The sequence below is a fragment of the Lathyrus oleraceus genome, chromosome 5 (assembly GCF_024323335.1).
Source record: "Lathyrus oleraceus cultivar Zhongwan6 chromosome 5, CAAS_Psat_ZW6_1.0, whole genome shotgun sequence".
In the NCBI taxonomy this organism is placed as follows: Eukaryota; Viridiplantae; Streptophyta; class Magnoliopsida; order Fabales; family Fabaceae; genus Lathyrus; species Lathyrus oleraceus.
Window position 1 is genome coordinate 114071374 of NC_066583.1, and position 25494 is coordinate 114096867.

Consider the following 25494-nt stretch of genomic DNA (forward strand, 5'->3'; position numbering starts at 1 on the left):
TCAGCAGTAGAAGCAAAACAATTACTAGCTATGGCTACTAGTAATACACACATGCACAAGGGTACTTCTCCTCCCCCTAAATCTGTGCAACAAACAACAGAATTACCAGTTATGGATGCAACTAGTAAGACACACAAATGCACAATGCAGAAGGGTACTTCTTCTCCCCCTCAATCTGTGCATTCATCAAATAACAGTTACTGTAACTCCAGCACCTGTACCATCCAGAATGTCATACTGACATCTGCTTCAACATCAACACCTGTGCACCATATCAGACATCCTATTTGACATCTGTAAACAGACAAACATACTGTTGTAGCACATGTGCACTTCTTTCAATAATGGTTGTCCTCCAGTCCAGCCACACACATCTCTCCACAATTTCTTCCATATCAACACTTCTCCCCCTTTTTAGTCAAAATTGACCAAAGGTGACCAATTAGACAAAATAAATGTCAATTAGTCTATTAGAGAATGTCAGGACAGATGTTATAACATTAAACATATTAAAACATAATATTCATGCAGTACACACCAACATTATACACATCTGAAAGCTGAGATAATGAACAAATTCAAGGAACTCTTTAAGAGCCCTAAATATTACACAACAGGCATCAAAAGGACTGCCACAAAATACAAAAACAGAAAAAACATCAGCCTTCCAATCAGCACCAGCTTCCACCAAACTTTCCAGCACACCTCCCAGTCTTTAACTCAGCCAGGAACCATTAATCAGAAGAAGAAACATCACTTTCACCTTCACTCGTATCTTCACCTGCACCTTCAGAGTCTTCTAAACTTCCAGAGCTGCCACTGGATTGGGATTTAGGTCTTGCATTTGAATCCTTACCAGCTTTTTCCATGTCTTCCCTTTCCAGGCTACAGATGAGAACTTCTAAAGCTTCTTTTCTGGCCTTGGCCACCCTTATACCATTGTCCAATTCTTTGCAGGTCTCTTTTAGTTGGTCAATCAGGCTTCCTTTAGATGTAGACTCCCTTCTGGCAGATGTCATGACATCATTGACATGACTTCCCTCAAGCAGCTTGTAATGAATGGACAAAGGGGATTTTCTCCTGCTTGGAATGTCACTTGTACTCAGAATCCCTGGTTGTTGGCTCAGGATAATGCCACAAATAAGGGAGGGGAAGGCAATGGGTAACTTCATAGCATTTGTAGAAGCATGTCTAATGGTTTGATCAAATATGAACTTGCCAAAATCATAGTTAACCCTTGTTCCAATTGCATGAATGATTCTTCCAAGATTGATGGAGATAGTAGAGGCATGATTAGTAGGAATCCAATTAGCTGAGCCAATCTTGTGCAAGATGGCATATTTAACACTGAGCTTTCCAGCTGATAAGTGATTTCTACTAGGCCATTCCTTAACTTGGCCAGCTGTGATAACCCTACAGACCTCATTGTCTGTGGTTTCTAGGTCTACTCCTCCATCCATTCCTCTTCCTAGGAACTTGTTGATGACACTTGGTGAGAATTTCACACATTTTCCCCTTACAAATACCTTGCAAAACTCCCTGCTGTTCTTATCATGAATATCCTTAGGGATATTAACAATAAACTCTTTAACCAACCCCTCATAGCATTGGGGTAGAGTTACCACAGTCTTCATGAGTCCAGCATTTTTGATCAGCTCAATTACCTCCTTTACCTCTACAGCTTCTTGTCCAAGTTCTCTTTCAATGGCTACTCTTCTCTGAATGACATATTTCCACTTTGCTGCTCCATCTTCCAAATGAAAGGAGCTATTGTCTAGATGGATAGCAGCAGCCTTGCCAGGAGATTTCTGAACAGCCTGCCTTTTTGCAGGGGAGATGTCTGGGACATCGTCTTTAACATCCTCCTCAGAATCAAAGCAGTCTCTTTATTTTCTTTTCCCAACCTCAACCTTGCTCCAGGGTTTTGAGGGTCCTATTCCTGCAGTTTTTTTCACTCTAGCAGCTCTCATTTTAGCCACCCTTTTTCCTTTCTTAGTTCTCAGTTTTTCAGCTACACTAGGTTTTACCAGATGAACCAAAGGATCATCCTCTCCTTCAGTGCTTCCTTCCTCTAGGTCAATAATCTTTTCTTGAGGCACATTTGGTTTCTTGCTAGGTAGGGTTTTACCTAGAGAGCAAATCCCTTCAGTAGCAACCTCCTTTTCTGATCTAGATGAATCATCATCTTTATCAGCATGGGGTTCTCCCTCAGGAGAGGGTTCCCTTCTGGACAGAGGGGTAGAAACCCCTTCAACTTTGTGCCCTTCACTCAGAATTCTCGTGACTAGTTTCCTAATAGCACGATCAACATAATACATGTCTTTAGGAAGAGAGGAGTTACTAGAGGTATTACCTTGCCTATCTCCAGTATTGGATGAGGGACCTGTGGTGTCGCCCGACATCATGCACAGAGGAGTGACGTCCATCACGTCTTCATCTTCAAACTCCATGGATGAAGTCTTTGCATGTTGGGAGGGTTTGGTACCAGATGATGATGGATGTTTGGACATGTTGTGGGACTTTTGAGAAACGTTTCTTTGCCATAGCTGAGCTTTTCTGAGAAGATGAATGGAGAGGGAGATTGCTGCGTTTAGGTAGCGTGTGCTATGAGAATAGATACTATTTTCAATGCCAGGGAATGATTCATCATTAATGTGGCTCTTTCTTTTAAACGGGCAGACACTATTTTTATTTTCTTTATTTTTTCCTTTTAACTGCCATAATTTCTCAAGAGTCCAAATCCCTAATTTTCCTCCCTCATTTTCAATTTTACCCAAATTCCTTGCAAGCTTGTCTGCTAGTTCCAGTCCAAGCTTTAGACTTCTGAATTTGTCTTCCACAAATTTTCTAATGGAGTGATAATAGCAATACCAGTACTTTGTCCATCTATGCTGAATCTGATTTTTGGACCAGGTTTTAGCATTCAGGAAGTCATAATACAATGTTATGACATCGTGTGTGACATTGGATGCACTCAGTAATAGTTTCATCCAACCCAGTTGAGCCCATATGCTATCATCTTCTATACCTTTAGCAGGTGTCATCCAAATCTTCTCCATAATGTCCTTGGCCTTTTTGCATAGAGTCTCTTGTGGCTTAGTTCCATTCTCCCTGTGACTGGTCATATGTCCACCTGTTTGGTCTAAACTCTCAATTTTTTGAGCCATCATAACCTTTTCTCCTTTGAGCTTCTGGTGTGACATCTTTGTATGACATTTCCCCCAGCCTTGTTTTTTATCACTCTTGAGAGCATTTGTACTCAACCAATACTTTAAGGAATAATCCAATTGAGAGCGCCATATGTAGCAATTGTCTTTGGTCCTGATTCCTCTCATAATTACTTCACTATTTATGTCAAGGATTAGACATTCAGTTTTGGTGAAGTTGACATTTAGACCTTGATCACATAGTTGGCTGATGCTTATGAGGTTTGCAGTTAAGCCTTTGACTAGTAGAACCTTGTCAAGTCTAGGTATTCCAAGGCAATCAAGCTTACCTGTTCCCTTGATTTCACCTTTTGCTCCATCTCCAAAGGTTACATGACTTATAGTATGGTGATATAGATCAGTTAGCAGGTCTTGGTTTCCAGTCATGCGTCTGGAGCACCCACTATCGAAGTACCATTCTTCTTTGGCTGAGATTCTGAGGGGAATGTGAGCTATCAGACTTGTGACATTAGTCTTAGGGACCCATTGCTTTTTGATGATAGGCATGTGCTGTTTGGGTCTGAATTGATGGTGATCCTGATGATGAGTAGACCTAGGATAGCCATACAGTTTATAGCAGAAAGGCTTTAGATGACCAAATTTCCCACAGTAATGGCATCTCCATCTTTGGTGTTTCCCTTTCAACTTTTTTCTCCTTTGGTGCTGTGACATATGATGTGACATCACAGGTTTTTGAATGCACTTAAGTTTGGCTTGAGGTTTGACACCAGTGTCACTGCTCTCAGGTTTTGAGTTATTATACCCAATGCCAGATTTGTCTCCTGTTATTTGTCCAGTTTGAAGAATCTTGTCTAAGGAGTCAGACCCATTGCTTAACATCCTTACATACTTGGTCATCTCTTCTAATTTAGAATTTTGAAACATGACTTCAGTCTTCAGTTTTGAGATGGTTTTTGCATGGTCTGCCTTCTCACTTTCCAGCTGTGCTATCTTCTGATTTTCAGCTTGTGGATTTTTGTCTAGCTTGGCATTCAGAACCACTGCTTCTGTTTGTAACTTGGAGATGGTTTCCAAGTATTTTGTCTTCTCGTTCTCAAGTTGAGTAATTTCCTTCTTCTGGCTATCAACCTGTTTGCACAGCTCTACACTTTTGTGACACAACTTTCTGTAGGTAGAGGCCAATTCTTCAAAGGTTACTTCATCATCACTTGAGTCTTCATCAGATTCCCATCGTCATGTCATTTCCGTCACAAGATTTGCAACCTCCTCTGTTTCACTCTCATCAGACCAAGTGGAAGCAAGGCTTATCTTCTGTTTCTTGAGGTAGGTTCCACATTCAGTCCTGATGTGTCCATACCCATCACATTCATAGCACTGAACCTCTTTTCCTTCTTTGAGCTTCTCATCTGATCTTGCTCTTCTTCCAGCATGGTTGGATTTACTGATGTCAGATGAGATGTTCTTGACATTTGCTCTTGATCTTACATCCATCTTTTTCAACAGTTTATTGAACTGCCTTCCCAACATTGCTACTTCATTGACCAGATCTTCATCATCCTCCTGACTCTTATCCTCTTCTGTGTTTGACATAAGGGCCATGCTCTTTGTTTTCCTTTCAAAACCATTATTTAGTCCCAACTCAAAGGTTTGGATGGAATCAATTAGCTCATCTATTCTCATGTTGGAAATGTCTTGAGATTCTTCAATGGCAGTCACCTTCATTGCAAATCTCTTAGGAAGTGACCTGAGTATTTTCCTTACCAGTTTTTCATCTGTCATCTTCTCTCCTAGGGCTCTTGAAGCATTAGCAATTTCAAGGATACTCATGTGAAATTCATGAATGTTTTCATCTTCTTTCATTCTTAAGTTTTCAAACTTTGAGGTGAGCAGCTGAAGTCTAGACATCTTTACCTTAGAGGTGCCTTCATGAGTGGTCTTGAGAATGTCCCAAGCCTCTTTGTCCACTTCACAGTTGTTTACCAACCTGAAAATATTTTTGTCTACACCATTGAATATTGCATTCAAGGCTTTAGAGTTTCCAAGAGCAAGATCATCCTCCTCTTTGGACCATTGTTCTTCAGGCTTCTTAGTGGTGGCTTCTCCTTCTTTAGTAATGACAGGATGCACCCAACCTGTTAACACAACTTTCCAAGCCTTGTTATCAAGGGATTTCAGAAACACTACCATTTGAGGTTTCCAATAGTCATAGTTAGAACCATCCAAAATTGGTGGCCTATGAACAAATCCTCCATCTCTCTCCATTGTACCAAAAAGTATTGTCCCTAGATCTCACCCAGAACCAGAGCAGGATGCCTGCTCTGATACCAATTGAAATTCTAGTATCAGATATAAGATGTCGAAGGTAATGTTACGACACTGATATCTGCTAACACACAATGGATAAGATAAACAGAATGGTAAAGCAAATAACACAAGCAGTTGTTAACCCAGTTCGGTGCAACTCACCTACGTCTAGGGGCTACCAAGCCAGGAAGGAAATTCACTAAAATAGAATTAGTTCAAAGACTATCCGTACACTTCAATAAGTTACAGTCTTTCTCACCTAATCTCTACCCGTGCAACTTCTACCTAAGCACTCTTAGATATGAGAACCCACTCACTTCCCTTACAATCACACACCAGTGATTTTAAACAACAATCCCTTGTGAAAAGAAAATACTTTTCAATTACACACTCTTGATTTTACTTCACAGTTTCAATCAAGAAGACACACTCTTGATCTTGCTTCAAAGCTTTGATCAAGAAGACACACACTTGATCTTGCTTCACAGCTTTGATCAAGTAGATACACACTCTTGCTTAACAGCTTTAGAGTGACAAATTACAACCACAAATCAGTCCAATTCAATCATCAATGGATGACTTGAATAACCTACAAGTCTTACGACTAAACAGACACAAACCCTAGCTCTCTCTCTATATTTCGCTCAGTCTTGGTTGTGTATTCAAACAGGTTTTCTAAGTCCCTTTTTATAGAAGCATCCAACTGGGCTTGGACATCTTGAAAACCCTAAATCTATTTTCCAATCAAATCTTTTTATAACAGTTGGTTAGATCTCTTTGGAAAATATGTAAATCAGGTTGTAATCCATGATTGAATGCGCCAGCTAGCCATATCTTCAATCATCCAAAGATTGCCATTAATTGTGCAATCACAAAACACCAGACATTCATACTGAATGTTCTGTGTACAGGATGTCATGACATCGGGTCTGACATCCTGGAAAAATCCTGCATAATCCAGTAATTCCTTTTATAGCTTTTAGCAGGTACAACCATATCAGATGCCATGACATTGTGTATGTCATCTGAAACAATCCTGCATGAACATGTCTTCCATTTAAGCTCCAGCAGGTACAACCAATATCAGAAGCCTTGTCATTGTATGTGGCATTCTAAAACAATCCTGCTTGCACATGTTCTTGAATTCCAGCAGGTACACAGGATATCTCATGTTAAGACATCACACATGACATCTTGTGAACACTCTTTGTTTTACCAAAATTGCTGCCAACACTTAGAATCAACAAATAATAATTATAATAATTAAAAATAACGCATAAAAATATAATAATATATTAATAAAAATAAAATTTAATTGTAATTATTTTGATTTTGAACAATCTCATTTTTTTTAATTTATTGAGTTTTTATTATAGAATTGTTTTTAATTTATTACATTATGAACATATGTGGAAGGAAATATTACATTGGAGATTATCCTTTAGGTCTTAAACCACAAAACCTACTTCAGTCTACAAGAGTTGGCTCTTGAGATTTACGTTAAACAATAATTTGAACTTTTACACAAGATTACCCAACAACTTTAAACAACTTGAGTTTTTGCACTTGATCAATCCTACAACCTTACACAAGCAACTTGAATTTTTACATAGGTTCATCCCAACAACCTTCCACCAGCTTTTTATTGGTTTAACTTGCAACCATCAAATCTATTACAATATCATAAATATTAGGTGTGATTAGAAGTGAGGAAATCCCTCCTTTATATAGGAATAAAACATTTGGCTCAAAAGGGATAAAATCCTTGGGCCTTGGTGCATGCAAATTGATTACAACACCAACCTAATCGATTAGGTTAATCCATAAAAGGTCAATTAGTCGATTTGTAAGCATGTCTAATCAATAAGAAGGTGTTACTCTTTGGTGCAACCAAAAACAAACACAGGAGAAGAAGAAGTCGAGTCAGACAGAAATATGGTAGAAGTGAAACCAAAAAGACCCTTTAGTGACTATGGCACTCATGATTCAAATGAAATTAGGTTAACCATTGTTAACTAGCCTTTAACCTTGACAAAGTGTGAATTCAACCATGCAATGTTTCGCTAGTTAAAGAAAATACAATTTGTTGGGAGAATGAATGAAGATGCTAACCAACACCTTAAAAAATTCATCACTGTGTGTATCTATCAAGGTAGATAAACATACTGAAGAAGGAAATATATTGAGACTACTTCCTTTCACGTCATTCAAATTCACTAAAGAATAGTTTAATCAGATTCCAGATGGGAGCATAATTTCTTGGGTAGAATTGGAATATGCATTCTTAACTGATTATTTTCCTAGATCATTATTTGTGAGAAAAGGGTACAAGTGTTGGCAGCAATTTTGGTAAAACAAAGAGTGTTCACAAGATGTTGCATGTGATGTCTTAACTTAAGATATATATGTACCTGCTGGAGTTTAAAAGATATAATTATGCAGGATTATTTCATGATGTCATACACAATGTCATGGCATCTGATATTCTGTACCTGCTGGAAATTATAAATGAAATTATGCAGGATTGTTCCAGGATGTCAGACCCGATGTCATGACATCCTGTACATAGAACATTCAGGGTGAATGTTATGTGTTATGTGATTGCACATTTAATGGCAATCTATGTATGATTGAAGATCTGATTTGCAGGCGCATTCAATCATTGATTACAACCTGATTTACTTATTTTCTAAGGAGATCTAACCAGCTGTCAATGAGAAGATTTAATTGGAAAATAGTTATAGGGTTTTCAAGATGTCCAAGCCTAGTTGAATGCTTTTATAAATAGGACATGGAAAACCTGATTTGATACACAACCAATACTAAGCGAAATATTGAGAGAATATAATGGTTTGTGTCTTGTTTAGTCGTGAGACTTGTAAGCCATTCAATTCATCCATAGATGATTGAATTGGTCTAATTTGTGGTTTGTAATTTATCACTCTAAGCTCTTAAGCAAGAGTGTGTGTCTACTTGATCAAAGCTGTTAAGCAAGATCAAGTGTGTGTCTACTTGATCAAAGCTGTTAAGCAAATCAAGTGTGTGTCTACTTGATCAAAGTTGTTAAGCAAGATCAAGTGTGTGTCTACTTGATTGAAACTGTGAAGTAAAATCAAGTGTGTGTTATTGAAAAGTGTCTTCTTTTCACAAGGAATTGTTGTTTAAAATCACAGGTGTGATTGAAGGGAAGTGAGTGGGTTCTCATATCTAAGAGTGCTTAGGTAGAAGTCGCACGGGTAGAGATTAGGTGAGAAAGACTGTAACTTGTTGAAGTGTATTGAGAGTCTTTGAACTGATTCTATTTAGTGGATTTCTTTCCTGGCTTGGTAGCCCCTAGATGTAGGTGAGTTGGACCGAACTGGGTTAACAATTGCTTGTGTCTCTTGCATTACTATTCTTTATCTTTATCCTGTTTGTTTTACTCAGATATTAGTGTCGTGACATTACCTTCGACATCTCATATCTGATACCAGAATTACAACTGGTATCAGAGCAGGCATCCTGCTCTGGTTCTGGGTGAGATCTAGGGTCAATACTTTCTGGTACTATGGAGAGAGATGTAGGATCTGTTCACAGGCCACCAATTTTGGATGGATCTAATTATGACTATTGGAAACCTCGAATGGTAGCTTTCCTAAAGTCTCTTGATAATAAGGCCTGGAAGGATGTGCTAACAGGCTGGGAGTATCCAGTAATTACTAAGGAAGGAGAAGCCACTACTGATATGAAACCTGAAGAACAATGGTCCAAGGAGGAGGATGATCTAGCCCTTGGAAATTCTAAAGCATTGAATGCCATCTTCAATGGAGTAGACAAGAACATCTTCAGACTGATAAACAACTGTGAAGTGGCTAAATAAGCTTGGGACACTCTCAAAACCACTCATGAAGGTACCTCTAGAGTGAAAATGTCTAGACTACAGCTGCTCACCACAAAGTTTGAAAACTTGAGGATGAAAGAAGATGAAAATATTCATGAATTTCATATGAGTATCCTTGAAATTGCGAATGCCTCTGGAGCTCTGGGAGAAAAGATGACAGATGAAAAGTTAGTAAGGAAAATACTCAGGTCACTCCCTAAGAGATTTGCTATGAAGGTGACAGCCATTGAAGAATCTCAAGACATCTGAAATATGAGAGTTGATGAGCTAATTGGATCCCTCCAAACATTTGAGATGGGAATATGTGATGAATCTGAAAAGAAAGCCAAGAGCATAGCCTTCATATCAAACATTGAAGGGGAAGATGAGGAAGGTGGTCAAGATATTGATGAAGATCTGGCAAATGAGGTAGTAATGCTGGGAAGACAGTTCAACAGACTTATGAAAAAGATAGATGTAAGATCTAAGGCCAATGTCAAGAACATCGCATCTGACATCAGCAAATCCAACAATTTTGGAAGAAGAACAAGGTCTGAAGAAAATCCCAAAGAAGGAAAAGAAGTACAGTGCTATGAATATGATGGGTATGGTCACATTAAATCTGAATGTGGGACCTGCCTCAAGAAACAAAAGAGGAGTCTTGCTGCCTCTTGGTATGATGGAAGTGAAACAGAAGAAGCTGCAAATCATGTGACTGCATTGACAGGAAGATGGGGTTCTGATGAAGAGTCAAGTGATGATGAGGTAACCTTTGAAGAGCTGGCCACTACCTACAAAGAGTTGTGTCACAGAAGTGCAGAAGTGTGTAGACAAGTTAAAAGCCAGAAGAAAGTGATAACTCAGCTGGAGAATGAAAAGGGAGAATATATGGAGACCATCTCCAAGTTGAAGACTGAAGCTGTACTCTTGAACTCCAAACTAGATGAGATGACCAAGTATGTAAGAATGCTTAACAATGGATTTGACATCTTAGACAAGATTCTCCAGACTGGTCAAATAACAGGAGACAAATCTGGAATTGGATTCAATGAATCTAAGGCTGAGTGCAGTTACACTGGTTGCAAACCAAAATCCAAACCTAATTGCATCTATATTAAAAGCAAACATGTGATGTCACATCATATGTCACAACAGCAGAAGGGAAGACAACAAAAAGGGAAACATCAAAGATGGAAATGCCATTACTGTGGAAAATTTGGCCACCTGAAGCCCTTCTGTTATAAGCTGTATGGTTATCCTAGCCATGTTCATCATCAGACTCAATATCAACCAAGACCTAAAGATCACAGGCCTGTCAACAAGAAGCAATGGGTTCCTAAGACAAATATTACAAGTCTAATAGCTCACACTTACTTCAGAGTTTCAGCCAAAGAAGATTGGTATTTTGACAATGGTTGTTCCAGACACATGACTGGAAACAAAAACCTGCTAACTAACCTTCATCCCCATGCCACAAGTTATGTTACCTTTGGTGATGGAGCAAAGGGTGAAATCAAGGGAATTGGTAAGCTGGATTGCCCTGGAGTTCCTGACCTTGACAATGTCCTACTTGTTAAGGGATTAACTGCTAATCTAATAAGCATCAGTCAACTGTGTGATCAAGGTCTGAATGTAAACTTCACTAGAACTGAATGTCTGATTACCAACAAGGAAAATAAAGTGATCATGAAAGAAGTTAGGTCTAAAGACAACTGCTACATGTGGAGTTCTCAAGAAACAGGTTACTCTTCAATGTGTTCCTTGGCCAAAGAGGAAGAAGTGAAGATATGGCATCAAAGATTGGGCCATTTGCATCTTAAAGGTATGAAGAGGATCATATCTGTTGAAGTTGTTAGAGGAATTCCCAACTTGAAAATTGATGAAGGAAAAATCTGTGGAGAATGTCAGATTGGAAAACAGACAAGGATGTCACACCAGAAGCTCAGACATGACACCACTACCAAAGTCTTGGAACTCCTCCATATGGATTTGATGGGACCCATGCAAGTAGAAAGCCTTGGTGGGAAGAAGTATGCATATGTGGTGGTGGATGACTTCTCCAGATACACCTGGATCAATTTTATAAGAGAAGAATCTGATGTTTTTGAAGTCTTCAAGGAGCTTTGTCTAAAACTTCAAAGAGATAAGGAAAGTCCTGTTATCAAAATTAGAAGTGATCATGGGAAGGAATTTGAGAACAGTAAATTTGCTGAATTTTGTGCTTCAGAAGGAATTCATCATGAGTTCTCATCTCCCATTACTCCCTAGCAAAATGGTGTGGTGGAAAGAAAAAATAGAACTCTTCAAGAATCAGCCAGAGCTATGATTCATGCTAAGAAATTACCCTACCATTTTTGGGCTGAAGCCATGAACACAACCTGCTATGTTCACAACAAAGTGACATTGAAGAAAGGAACTCTTATAACCCTATATGAATTCTGGAAAGGAAGAAGACCTACAGTCAAATACTTCCATGTATTTGGTAGTAAATGATATATCTTGACTGATCGTGAACAAAAAAGGAAGTTGGATCCCAAAAGTGATGAAGGAATATTTCTGGGCTACTCAACAAACAGCAGAGCTTACAGGGTCTTTAATTCCAGAACTAATGTATTGATGGAGTCTATTAATGTTGTGGTTGATGACCAACAGACTGATGTCACAAACGATGTCGAGATATCTCTGAATGATTCCCCAACTGACTTCTCAGTCAAAAATGAGGGAAGTGAACCTCCTCAAGCTGAACCTGAAGATGAAAAAATCAACAAGGGACCCTTCATCAGAGTTCAGAAGGGTCATCCCCAAGATCTCATTATAGGGGATCCGAATAAAGGGGTCACCACTAGAGCAAGGGAAGTGATCTCACATGGCTGCTTTGTGTCAAAGATTGAACCTAGGAATGTCAAGGAAGCCTTGATTGATGAGTTCTGGATCAATGCCATGCAAGAGGAGTTAGGTCAATTCAAGAGGAATGAAGTATGGGAACTGGTTCCTAGACCTGAAGGAGTAAATATCATAGGTACAAAGTGGGTATATAAGAATAAATCTGATGAATAAGGGGTTGTTACTAAAAACAAAGCAATATTAGTAGCACAAGGATATACTCAAGTTGAAGGAGTGGACTTTGATGGAACATTTGCTCCTGTAGCTCGCCTTGAGTCCATTAGATTATTGCTTGGAGTGGAATGCATTCTGAAATTCAAACTGTTCCAAATGGATGTAAAAAGTGCCTTCTTGAATGGCTACTTAAATGAGGAAGTATATGTTGAACAACCTAAAGGATTCACAGATCCAAATCTTCCAAAGCATGTGTACAGATTGAAGAAAGCTCTCTATGGGTTGAAGCAAGCTCCCAGGGCTTGGTATGAGAGACTCACAGTGTTCCTCACTAACAATGGATATAGGAAAGGAGGTATTGACAAGACTTTATTTGTGAAGAATGAAGAAGGGAAGCTCATGGTGGCACAAATATATGTAGATGACAATGTGTTTGGTGGGATGTCAGATCAGATGGTTGAACATTTTGTTAGACAAATGTAGTCTGAGTTTGAGATGAGCCTTGTTGGAGAACTGACCTACTTCCTTGGGCTACAAGTCAAGCAGATGGAAGATTCTATCTTTCTATCTCAAAGCAAGTATGCCAAGAACATCATTTAGAAGTTTGGCATGGATAATGCAAGTCGTAAAAGGACACCTGCTCCTACACATGTGAAAATCTCCAAAGATGAAAATGGTGTCAGTGTAGATCAAAGTCTATACAGAAGCATGATAGGTAGTCTGCTATATCTCACAGCAAGCAGACCTGACATTGCATTTGCTGTAGGTGTTTGTGCTAGATATCAAGCTGAACCAAAAGTCAGTCACATAAACCATGTTAAGAGAATACTAAAATATGTCAATGGCACCAGTGACTATGGGATGTTATATACTCATGGATCTGGATCTATGCTGACTGGTTACTATGATGCTGACTGGGCTGGAAGTGCTGATGATAGGAAAAGCACATCAGGAGGATGTTTCTTCTTGGGAAACAATCTGATATCATGGTTTAGTAAGAAACAAAACGGTGTATCTCTATCCACTGCTGAAGCTGAATACATAACAGCTGGGAGTATTTGTTCTCAATTGGTTTGGATGAAACAAATGTTGACTGAATACAATGTCACATAAGCAGTCATGACATTGTACTGTGACAACCTGAGTGCTATAAATATTTCTAAAAATCCTATTCAACACAGCAGGACAAAGCACATTGATATTCGTCATCACTTCATTAGAGAACTTGTGGAAGAGAAGATCATAGCACTGGAGCATGTTTCTACTGAAGAGCAATTAGCTGACATATTCACAAAAGCTTTGGATGCAAATCAATTTGAATTTTTAAGAGGGAAATTGGGGATTTGTATTCATGAGAATCTATAGAAATCAAAAGAATTTGTGGTGTATATCCCAGAGGATATTTCTAACAAAAACAACAAGGATTTTAGTAATGTGTTTATAAGAAGAAGATGCTACTTCCTCAGACTGAGGTGTGAAGGTTCCCCTGTGATGTAGACTGGGTTGGTTTAGCTGTTTTGTGTGCTGGTTTGGAAGCTTGGATGTTTTTATTGAAATGTGTAATTTGTGGCAGTCCTTACTGATGCCTTTATGTAATTTTTGGGCTCTTAATGAGTTCCATGGATTTCTAATTATCCCAGCTATTACAGCTGTGTATAATTATGGTTTGTAGCTCCTAACATTTATGTTTTAACATTTTATATGTTATAACATCTGTTGTGACATTCTCTGCTAGGCTAATTGACATTTATTTTGTCTAATTCGTTACCTTTGGTCAATTTTGACTAAAAAGGGGGAGAAGTGTTGATGTGGAAGCAGTTAATTTGTGGAGTTGTGTGGAGATGTATGGGCTGGTGTAGCTGAACAGATGAACAACTACTGTTGCAGGAGATGTGTTTGATGTAAAACAGAATGTTGTTCTGTTCTGTGATGTTAGGGGAGATGTCTCATGTTCTATGCAACTGATGTTGGAAGAGATGTCTGATGTGGTGCACAGGTGATGTCAAAATGATATTCTGATTTTTACAGGTGTTGTGGTTACAGGTGCTGTTATAATTATTCTGATTGTTACAGGTGCTGTGGTTACATGTGTTGTTATTATTAAAGGAGATGTTTGTATTGCACAGATTTAGGGGGAGAAGTAGTAACCTTGTGCATTTTGGGTTGCGCAGATTTAGGGGGAGCAGTAGTACCCTTGTGCATTTGTGTGTTTTACTAGTTGCTACTATAGCTAGTAATTCTGTTTGTTTGCTTCTGCTGCTACTTAAACTATTGTTTAACTGCTGATGTGTTTTTCTTGTGAACAAAAAGGACAGATATATGTTTTAGCCAAAATTTGCGAAAGGGGGAGTTTGTTGGTTCTAAGTGTTGGCAGCAATTTTGGTAAAACAAAGAGTGTTCACAAGATGTTGCATGTGATGTCTTAACTTAAGATATCTATGTACCTGCTGGAGTTTAAAAGATATGATTATACAGGATTGTTTTAGGATGTCATACACAATGTCATGGCATATGATATTCTGTACCTGCTGGAAATTATAAATGAAATTATGCAGGATTGTTCCAGGATGTCAGACCCGATGTCATGACATCCTGTACACAGAACATTCAGGGTGAATATTATGTGTTATGTAATTGCGCATTTAATGGCAATCTATGTATGATTGAAGATCTGATTTGCAGGCGCATTCAATCATTGATTAAAACCTGATTTACTTATTTTCCAAGGAGATCTAACCAACTGTCATGAGAAGATTTAATTGGAAAATAGTTTTAGGGTTTTCAAGATGTCCAAGCCCAGCTGAATGCTTTTATAAATAGGACATGGAAAACCTGATTTGATACACAACCAATACTGAGCGAAATATTGAGAGAATATAAGGGTTCGTGTCTTGTTTAGTCGTGAGACTTGTAAGCCATTCAATTCATCCATAGATGATTGAATTGGTCTGATTTGTGGGTTGTAATTTGTCACTCTAAGCTCTTAAGCAAGAGTGTGTGTCTACATGATCAAAGCTGTTAAGCAAGAACAAGTGTGTGTCTACTTGATCAAAGTTGTTAAGCAAGATCAAGTGTGTGTCTACTTGATTGAAACTGTGAAGTAAAATCAAGTGTGTGTTATTGAAAAGTGTCTTCTTTTCACAAGGAATTGTTGTTTAAAATCACAGGTATGATTGAAGGGAAGTGAGTGGGTTCTCATATCTAAGAGTGCTTAGGTAGAAGTCGCACGGGTAGAGATTAGGTGAGAAAGACTGTAACTTGTTGAAGTGTACTGAGAGTCTTTGAACTGATTCTATTTAGTGGATTTCCTTCCTAGCTTGGTAGCCCCTAGATGTAGGTGAGTTGGACCGAAATGGGTTAACAATTGCTTATGTCTCTTGCATTACTATTCTTTTATCTTTATCCTGTTTGTTTTACTCAGATAGTAGTGTCGTGACATTACCTTCGACATCTGATATCTGATACCAGAATTACAACAAGATACCTTTAGACAAAAATATGGAGAATCACTTCACAAGGCCTACAAAAGATTCAAAAAGATTTTAGTTACATGCCCAAATGTAATTTCTATACAATAGACCTAATGCAAATGTTATCCAATGGATTCAAGTTGAAAAGTAAATAATTATTAGTTATACTTATAGTAGTCGGTGGCTCATCCAACTTTACAATAGCCACTAGAATATTCAAGATTTTTGAAGCTATTGCATCAAATGAAAATTATATGATAGATGTTATACTATGAGAAATGAGTGATCGATTTAAATCTAAAGGACATCAACACCACATTTGAGGAACAAGTATCAATCAAAGTTGAAAGAAGAAATGTAACACCAAAATTGAGAAAATCACAAGTTTCCCATATACGACAAAATAACACCATAGGCTTTCAAATATGTGGAAGGGCTCGTTTTTTCATATATTGTGAATTCCATTTGCATCTCAAAATACAAATGGAATCAATGAACTTCCTCAATAATCAGAATAATAATCAACAAAGTAATCCTTACTTAAGCACCTACATCCCTTGGGAAAAAAATCACCCCAAAGAGAAAAACAAGGATGTGCTCAAAGGCAATATCAAGGGGGATATCAAGGAGGACAACGTAAATACTAACATGTTAGAAAATATGTATAAAAAAATAGCTAATGAAAGAAAATTTGGGAAATATCCATCGAAAGGCAGATTGCCTATATTTAAGACATTAAGGTTCAATTAAAATTAATATTTCAGAGTAGTATAAAAAAGCAGTGTTCACATTTGGCAAAATGATTGAAACGAGAGTTATGTTTTTAATATATAAAAATATTTTATATTTTGGATTTTTTTTACACTTTGTCATATTAGTATTTCTTTGTAGTTTTGTTAGTTTTTTAGCTAGATTTTTTTTATTAAAATGACATGATCTACAAAAGTTATAGTATGAGTCAAATCAAACCCAACAGTCCACACAAACATTTTTAAGGGCTTTTGTTATTATTATGTACATTAAGGTCCTCAGACCACAAACACAAACAAAAATACACAAACAAATATATACATTCACATTATATTCACAATACATGGCTCAAGTGAGCAAAGTAAAAATGACATTAAAATAAACAAGTTAAATAATATGAATAATGACGATAAAAGAGCTTGAATTTAAAGTGCATAAGGTAAATGACTTGAAATTAAAAGTTAGTCAAATGTTAGTTGATTAGATGTTAGTATTGCTTTTGCTTTTCAATTGTTTAAGTCATTCTTTGGAGAACACTCAACCCTCTATTCACAAGTAGTGATCCTTGAACCAAGACATCTTCCAAAGAAAGGAAAAAAAGGCCAAGTTTCCATACAATACCATGAAAGGGGGGAGACTTACAATCTCACTTACTAGAATGCTATGCTTTCGGGTCAAAATTTAGCGCTATGTTAAGCAATCGTAATTGGAATTATGTAGAAGTCACAACTATCTGCGGTTGGGCAATAAATTTTTTAGTGTTAATGCATGTTAGAGATATGGTATAATGAACCATACTCCTAAAACATACCACACTTAAAAGAAAATGGCAAAAGGGTGGACCGAATCTCATCCATACTTGTATTGGTTTATCAACCAATTAGCCTTAGGATATAGAGATATCATAGGTCAATGGAATGAATGGGATAGAAGAGGATTGAAGATGAAGAGGAAGGGAAAATGAGACAAAGACAAATTGGCCAAGGAAAAGATTTTATCAAATTAAAATCTTTCATTCATTTTGGGAGATAAAATGTACATTTCATCAATCCCCTAAAACCAATTATTTTAATCCAACAAAGTCAAATCAACCTTTACCAATGCCCAAACACAATAGTCAAACTTCACAAGTCAATAAAAATAGCTCATTACAATTTATTCACAATTAAACAATTAAAAATCAATTAAAAATGCATTAAATTAAATTATGTTTGATAAAAAACTTAAAACCTCTTCAAAACACGAAATAAGTGGCCTAGAGATTTATTCTAGGTCAAACAAGGTCAAAGAACCTTGGGGAAAAAAATTCATTATTTTTGGAAATGGAAAAGTATTTTTAAACAATTAAAAATATGCACAAAAATAATTAAATCATAAAAAATATTAATATTGATCCAAAAAATAATTTTAATTCAGAAAATGAAAGAGAAAAATATTTGAATTTTTTTGGTGAAAGTCCCAGATTTTTTGGATCAATATTAAAATTAATATGAATTAATGAAAATAAAGCAATTAAAATGAAAATCAGAAATTACAAAAATACGTGGACCATCTGATCTCCCTCATTAATTGAGGCGGCAGACCAGATGGTCCCTAGAGCGCGTTCCATGTGGTTTTGAGTACACAACGCAACAGGCATGGTAATCAAAACCAACGCTCAGGATTAAAATATTTCAAATGGATCACGTGGTTCAAAGACATGCCAACTCATTGCCGGAGCCAGAGCTCCGGTCTTCTTCTCCGGTGGACCTCACCGGACTGGTCCACCTTCAACCATCACCAAAATGAAAAAGCAAGACATGGATTTAAAAAAAAATGCTCAGGAGCTCGAATCTGGCCTCAATTTTGTCTAACTCCAAGTATATAGGAAGATACAGGGAGTTGAATTTTGAGGATCATAATCTGAGTTACTTCGATTTGACCTCTAAGCAACTCAATCTTGTTGCCTACATTGGTAGGACTTCAGACAACCAAAAATCAACAAGAATAGTGGAGAAATAAGAGAGAATCGAAGAGTGGAAAAATCTGGAAATTCACCTTCAACGGAGCTTTAACTTGACACGATCTTGCTCTCAATTATGCTTGGCCTTGCTTCAGATGCTTGATGGAGTAGAAATGAATCAATGAAATGGATGGACTCTTGGAGTTTCAATCTTAAAAATAGTGGGAGATTCAAACTCGATTTTTAAAGCAAAACTCCGAGCTTATCCTTTAAAGGTGAGGGTTGCTGAATCAAAGTTGGCGTATGAGGTCCTTATTTCGTAGCAAGAGAGCTTCTATTTATAGGCCAATGTCAATGATATTTGCACACTTCCATTTTTGGGAAAACTTGAAAATCTCTCTTGCATGCTTGCATGGGCGTGTGATAGGCCCATCAAGTGATGCACTTAGGTCCAAAAATGAGTGTAAGCCATGCACTCATGTATGAAAAGTGGAACTTGAAATCTTCCAAATGGTTCTACAAGTTTAAGCCATGCGCAAGTGCCTCATACTTTTTCCAAATGAGATGATTTTTGACTTTTTGGAAAGGTTAGATTAAGTGGAACAACTTTAATGTTGAACACTTTTTCATTTGAAGCTTGGATCATGATGAATTTTGAGGTGGAAGTTTGGAAAATCAAACATATCAAAAAAAATTCTGAGTACCAAGCCATATGTTCACTTCTTCCACCTTGAATAACTTTTTCTATGGGTTTCAATTGAGAAACGTTACTTCATTAAAGTTTTAGATTTAAAATCCCTTCAATTTTGTCACATATTTGACCTCATTTGGATTTAGCATGAAGGAGTTATGCATTTTAGAAGTTGAGGAAAATCACTTGTTCAATGGTATTGGCCCAAAATGACCTATAATGTTTCCTCTTGGAACATGCATTTTCAAGTTGAATTTGCACTTCCTCCAAACATAAAAGTTGAAGTAGACATATTGAAATTGATCATGGAATTTGAATAGGTTTAATATAATACAAAATGAGTAAGTTATGATCTTGGGAAGTTGACCTCCAAATTAGGGTTTAGACAAAATGACCTATAATCTTTCACCATAAAACATGACTTTCCAAGGAAAAATAGCACTTGACCTCAACATGAAAGCTGTTTGGAATGTAATTTAGAGTAACTTTTCTCTTGGAATCATTTTCATATGATAAAAATTGTAGGATATAGGGTCTAGGGAACCCCAGTTTTGACTAATTGAATTCCTCTGGTCAACCAACATGAACCAACTTGCTATCTTGATACTCTCTTAACTTTTGGGACTCATGAAGGATCATATATGCATAAGATGATGAAATATGAAGTATCCCTTGAAATATTTGATCAATTAGTGAAGAAACTTGTTGAAGAAGTCACACAAGATACCTAGATGAATTAGGGTTTCCAAGGCAAACAAGCTTCAAACTCTTGATGATTTCTTGATCAAAATAACATGTGAAGATTATGGGGATCCATATATGAAACTTAGAGACATAGTAAACCATTTATTTATTGAGCTCCTTGCATTGAGGGTCTTGAACCCTAGATATGAGCTTGATAGAGCATAGGTGAGCATGTACACTACCTGCAAAAGTAACAAATTATACATTGACCTATTTTTGGTATTTTGGTTAGTAAATAAAGAAAAATGAAGTATGATACAATAAAATGTGCTTGGTGGTCTCTCCCAATGCAAACCCAATGAATGAGGGGTAAGGAGGATGCCAAGGTGTGATCCCAATGTTAATGCATATGATGAGAATAACATGAGGGATCTTAGGGTCAAAATTGGGGTCTTACAGCTGACCCTATTTAAGGACGTTCTAACTGAGGAGATGAAGGTTAAATCTTCGCATCGACTCAGTAGAATGAACTTAAATAACAACATATAGAAACAAATTTTGGTCCCTAAGAAGCCTCATGATGCATATGGTATGAATGTTAAAATAATCTCTGTGGGGAAAATGTTGCCACCAAGGAAAAGAATCCGGAGAGACCGAAAGTCCAAAGGAGCATAATGCATTACGTAAGGAAAACTCACTGGGGAAACATAGACTCTAGAAGATAAAAAGGTCGTGCGTAGGCCAGGCTACTACTTTAAAGCTGCTGGGGGACACGAGGGATTCCACGAAAATAAATCGGTGGAAAAACTCAACCGGGGTGTAAAAGGAACATCTGCAGGGGAAACAGGTAGATCATAACAAAACTAAAATACTCGAACCAAACAAGAAAATGGCAATCTCACAGAGGAAATACGCACTCAAACTCAATTGGGGAAGAAATGATCTTCAACACAGGAGTAACAGAAGTATATTATCCACTACCGGTTACTGGGTAAAGGGATAACATAATCTGTCAGAGAGGACATCCGTTACCGGTTAGGGTAAACATATCAAGGATGGAACGCTTAGGAAATAACCAAATCAAATAGGATTTACAATTACCGGTTACTGGGCAGAAGACTATAAAGAAGGAGAATATCCGTCACCGGCTAAGGTGAACATATCAAGGATAAACTCAAAGGGAAGAATATCCGTCATTGGTTAAGATGAACATATCAAGGATAGACTCACCTTGGGACATTAGGAAGAATATCCGTTATCGGTTAGGGTAAACATATCAAGGATAGACTCCGATGGGAGAAATAGGAATAACATCTATCAATTAGTGGATAGAATACTGGAAAGAGAATATTCGTCATCGGTTAAGATGAACATATCAAGGATAAACTCCGCAAAGGGGAAGCAGGATTTACAATTACCAGTTACTAGGCAGAAGACCGCAAAGAAGAGGAAATCTGTCACCGGTTAGGATGAACATATAAAGGATTAACCTTCTGGGGAACAAAATAGGGATTACAACTACCCTTTTACTGGGTAGAATACTGTAAGACCCCAATTTTGACCCTAAGATCCCTCATGGCATCATAACATTGCATTTGCATTGCCTCAAGGATCTTTAGCATCTTCTTTTCCTTTGCCTTTGGGTGGGACTCCTTGTGATTGGTTTGAGATCACCAAGCATGCTTGAATTATACATCATTGTTTCTCTTACTTTTGTTTACTAACCAAAAGCACAAAAATGTGTCACTAACATCTTTTGTTTGAAGCTTGAGTATCATCCAAGACACTTTGTGGGTTCTATTTAGATGATCAGTCAACACAAGGGAATGGCTTGAGATACTTCCAACAGGTTCAAATAGGGTTTATTCGTCAGTCAAAACGTTAATCTTGAAGGAGCAAAAGTTTGTTCATGAGCTGTCATGCTCGCTAGGCGAGCAGAATGGGTCGCCTAGCGAGTCCCAAGAAAAGCCACCAGAATCACCTACGCTCAAAGGAATTTCTTGAACTGTCATGCTCGCTAGGCGAAGCCCACGTGTTTAAAATAAATAATAAATAAATAAATAAATAAATAAATAAATAAATAAATAAAATATAATAGAAAATTTTTGGACTTGGGCCTCTCTCATTTGAGCCCACAGGTCCACAAAAATAAGGTTATAAATTCAGAGTTTTAGTGAAACAAAAGGTAATTCTATTCCTATTACCCTGGCAGGAAAAAGATAGTGAGAGAAGAGCTAACAGAGTTCAGAGCAACCTCCAGAGACTGAAGGGAACTCATCTGCAAAGAACCAATTCCCTCTCATATAAACCCTAAGAGTGCTTTGCAAACCCAACCGTGCCATTCAATTTCATCGGTCTCTCCAATCAGGTTTGCCTTATTCCAATTACTTTATGCTTTTAATTTGAATGCTCTGAATGTATGAGGTATTATGGGTGAATTTGATACCCTTTTGATGCATGTGTTTGACAAGAGGTTTAGGCCTCCTACCCTTACTTGCTTTTTGTGAATTTTAATGGCATGATTCATGTGGTTACATTTTGATTTGGGGGCAACTCTTGATTACCCTATCTTGTTTCTCTAACCTGTTTGTTGAGTTTTGTTTTGTGAGGGCTCATATGACTCTTGCAAAGATGGCTTGCCTGGTGTTCCACTTTATTTGTGGGATACCACCTGGAGGTTTATTCCGATTACCCGTACTGACTCGCTTTCTTTGATGGTGTTTAGCTTGGAAGAGTCTTTGGGTTTCTTATTTATCTAATTGCTATTACTTCAGATCTTTATCCGTACGGTAGATCTCTCGGTCCCTTTACTTTTCCCGCAAGTTACCGATTTCTTAGGTTTTGTATAGCCTCTCGTGGCATGTCATTTAAGGTAGCGCGAATCCCTCATCTAGGACTGCCTTTTTGCATGAGCATCCCTAAACACCCCAAACTCATTGATTTTTCTTCTCCTAAGAACACGTTATCTCCTTCTACTACAGGCGAGTAAGTTTCCAAAGGTCGAGAATCCGGTAGATTGCGTAGTAATGTCGTTCACCCAAAAACACAACCCTTACCCCATAGGTGGTCGAACTACGTTTTGCTCTGATTTTCATCCCAAATGAGATACGTAGGCATAAGACGCGATGTCTTAGCAAGCACACTCCTCTTTAACCCATAGGTAGCTGAGCTACGAAGACTCTGATTCTCACATTCAGATGAGATACGTATGTAGTGGATGCGACGTCCATGCGAGTCATTTTCTTTTGACCCTTCTTTTAGTAAGTAGTACATTAGATAAACATACACGCTTTTATCATCCCTTCAATCATGTTTGCACAAATAATTTTTCACAAAAAAAAACAACAACCTTTGCAACAAATCTGAAAAGGGCTCCCTAGGAGTACCTAGGATGCTTTGGGTGCCTAATACCTTCCCATTGCATAACCAACCCCCTTACCCAGATCTCTGACATTTTTACTAGTTTTTGATTCGATAAAACTTTTAGGTTTTTGTTCGCTTTCTAACCATTCCTTTGGATAAATAGAAGTGCGGTGGCGACTCGACTTGTATGATTTACCTTGGATTTAGTCAATATCTCTAATGGTAACGAATACCCCGCTACAGAAAAGTGGCGACTCTGCTGGGGACAAATAATTTGCCTAGTGGGTTTTGCCTACTTTTCATATTTATTGTATTGTATTTGTTTTGTGACATATTTTTGTGCAATTTGGGATTACTGTATTGTATGTAATGATTGAATTGTTTGAATATTAATTCCTTGTATGCTTGGTGATCTTTGTGAGATGAGTTCTATACCCGAACACGAGTGCACTTAGGATAAGAGGATGGCATAGTCTTGTCGACTTGTGTGGAGTTATTCCTTAGCAAGTTCACTTGCAAGTCCATTCACTTGGTGGAGGTTATGTTGGGATCAATAATGTCACATAAGTAAGTTGTGGTTAGACATTACTCTTTCCAATATAGACCTTAGAAGCCAAGGACCTTAGTTTACCAAGCCCATCTTGGCCTATTCTTAGGATGTAGTGCGAAAGTCGCTCAAGTGTAAAATTTGATACGATTGTTACGCGATACTACACTCATCAGAGTCTCTCTTGAGAATATTTTCGGAATACGAGTAGTCGTTTCTCCAATAATATCCGAAAGATGGGATGATGACTATGGGAACCTCTTGTAGAACATGTTTGGCAGGTTTAAACCTTAGTACACTCCCTTCAGGTGGTTCTTAACCTAAACTCCATGCTCGTGACTTGCAACATACCTTTGATTCATGGTTGATCTGTTCATGTATCCTTAATATCAGTGGAACTTGGGTGTTGATAAGGTGTAAACCATAATCCACCAAAATGGATGGTTGATATTAAGGATAACATGATCCATCCCATGACCTTTGTTTGGTGTGCTTTGCTTGATACTTGAGTGTGATTGTTACATTCATGCATTCATGCACCCATTTGCATTCATATCATCAAAATAATGAGAAAATTTTCAAGGAACTTAAGAGGTCTATTTGCAAAATTTTCAGACATGGAAAGATAAAGAAGGAATATAAAGAAGTACAGTTTCAGACAACCAGACTTGAAAGAGTTAAGGAATTTGACATCTTATGTATTAGATCCCTTGGGTTTCAAAGATCCCCAAGGCTTGAAAGCTAGGATGGTCCGCGCTTGGCACAATATTCATAAGAAAGGAAGGAAAGAGTTGGGTCCTAAGAATTGCATTGCTTTGGAGCCTTACACTGTTTGGGTTAGGAAGAGGGCGTCTGAGTATCCCATGCCTTACGAGTATCCGAGACCTACACCTATGATTATGGCTGGGCCTTTAACCCTCCCTAATCAAGGAGTAGAGGAGTTGAGAGACGAAGACCATTCACGTGCCTGGATCCATGAACGTGAAAAGTTGCTTCAGCAGATTAAGGAGAAGGATGCGTTGATTGAGTTTCTTGAGCATCGGGTTATTGATGACCCTGATGATGTATGGACTTCTCTACTTCCTCAGTCTTCTAAGTTCCGGAAGAGGAAGTATGATCGACTTGCCAAAAAGAAGGCCAATATGGAGGCAGCCTACGAGAGGGAGGTGAAGAGGCTTCGCACATCTTATCTTCCTGTGTCCCGAGCTTTAGATGATTGTTTCTAGGGATTCATAAGACGATTATTTTCCTTTTCTCTTGTACATGATTGACGATGCTACACTTCTTTTCCTTGATATTATTTGATGAGATATTTCCCTATGTGATAAAATGCTTAATATTTCCAAAAATTTGCAAATAAAACTCTAAAGTTCCCTTGAAATAAAAAACAAATCATATACACAAGCATTGCATGCATCATATGCATAATCAGGTTTTGTTTCCTGTCCCTTGCCCTGTGGTCTAACTCTGTGTCCTTCATTTATTTTAAAGACAAGCTTGTAAGACCCCAATTTTGACCCTAAGATCCCTCATGGCATTATAACACTGCATTTGCATAGCCTTAAGGATCATGAGCATCTTGGTTCCCTTTGCCTTTGGATGGGACTCCTTGTGATTGGTTTGAGATCACCAAGCTTGCTTGAATTATACATCATTGTTT

At 37.7% G+C, this 25494-nt stretch overlaps 1 protein-coding gene across 1 annotated transcript; it reads right to left on the reverse strand.

Annotated features, from left to right (window-relative positions):
• Positions 1-734: 734 nt before the first annotated feature.
• LOC127079086 (uncharacterized) lies at positions 735-2510 on the reverse strand. The gene is made up of 3 exons (XM_051019495.1): positions 1905-2510; positions 1527-1817; positions 735-1049 (listed from the first exon to the last, which is right to left on the reverse strand). Exons 1-3 carry the CDS (start codon positions 2508-2510, stop codon positions 735-737), a joined length of 1212 nt encoding a protein of 403 aa, XP_050875452.1.
• Between the last annotated feature and the right edge of the window lie 22984 nt (positions 2511-25494).

What these genes read in the sequence shown, in the direction of transcription:
- LOC127079086 (XM_051019495.1), bottom strand. Translation starts at nt 2,510, where the DNA reads ATGTCCAAACATCCATCATCATCTGGTACCAAACCCTCCCAACATGCA. An exon ending in AACCCTGGAGCAAGGTTGAG is followed by an intron (nt 1,818 to 1,904) that starts GTTGGGAAAAGA and finishes GCAAAAAGGCAG; the next exon opens with GCTGTTCAGAAATCTCCTGG. An exon ending in ACAGCAGGGAGTTTTGCAAG is followed by an intron (nt 1,050 to 1,526) that starts GTATTTGTAAGG and finishes ATTCATTACAAG; the next exon opens with CTGCTTGAGGGAAGTCATGT.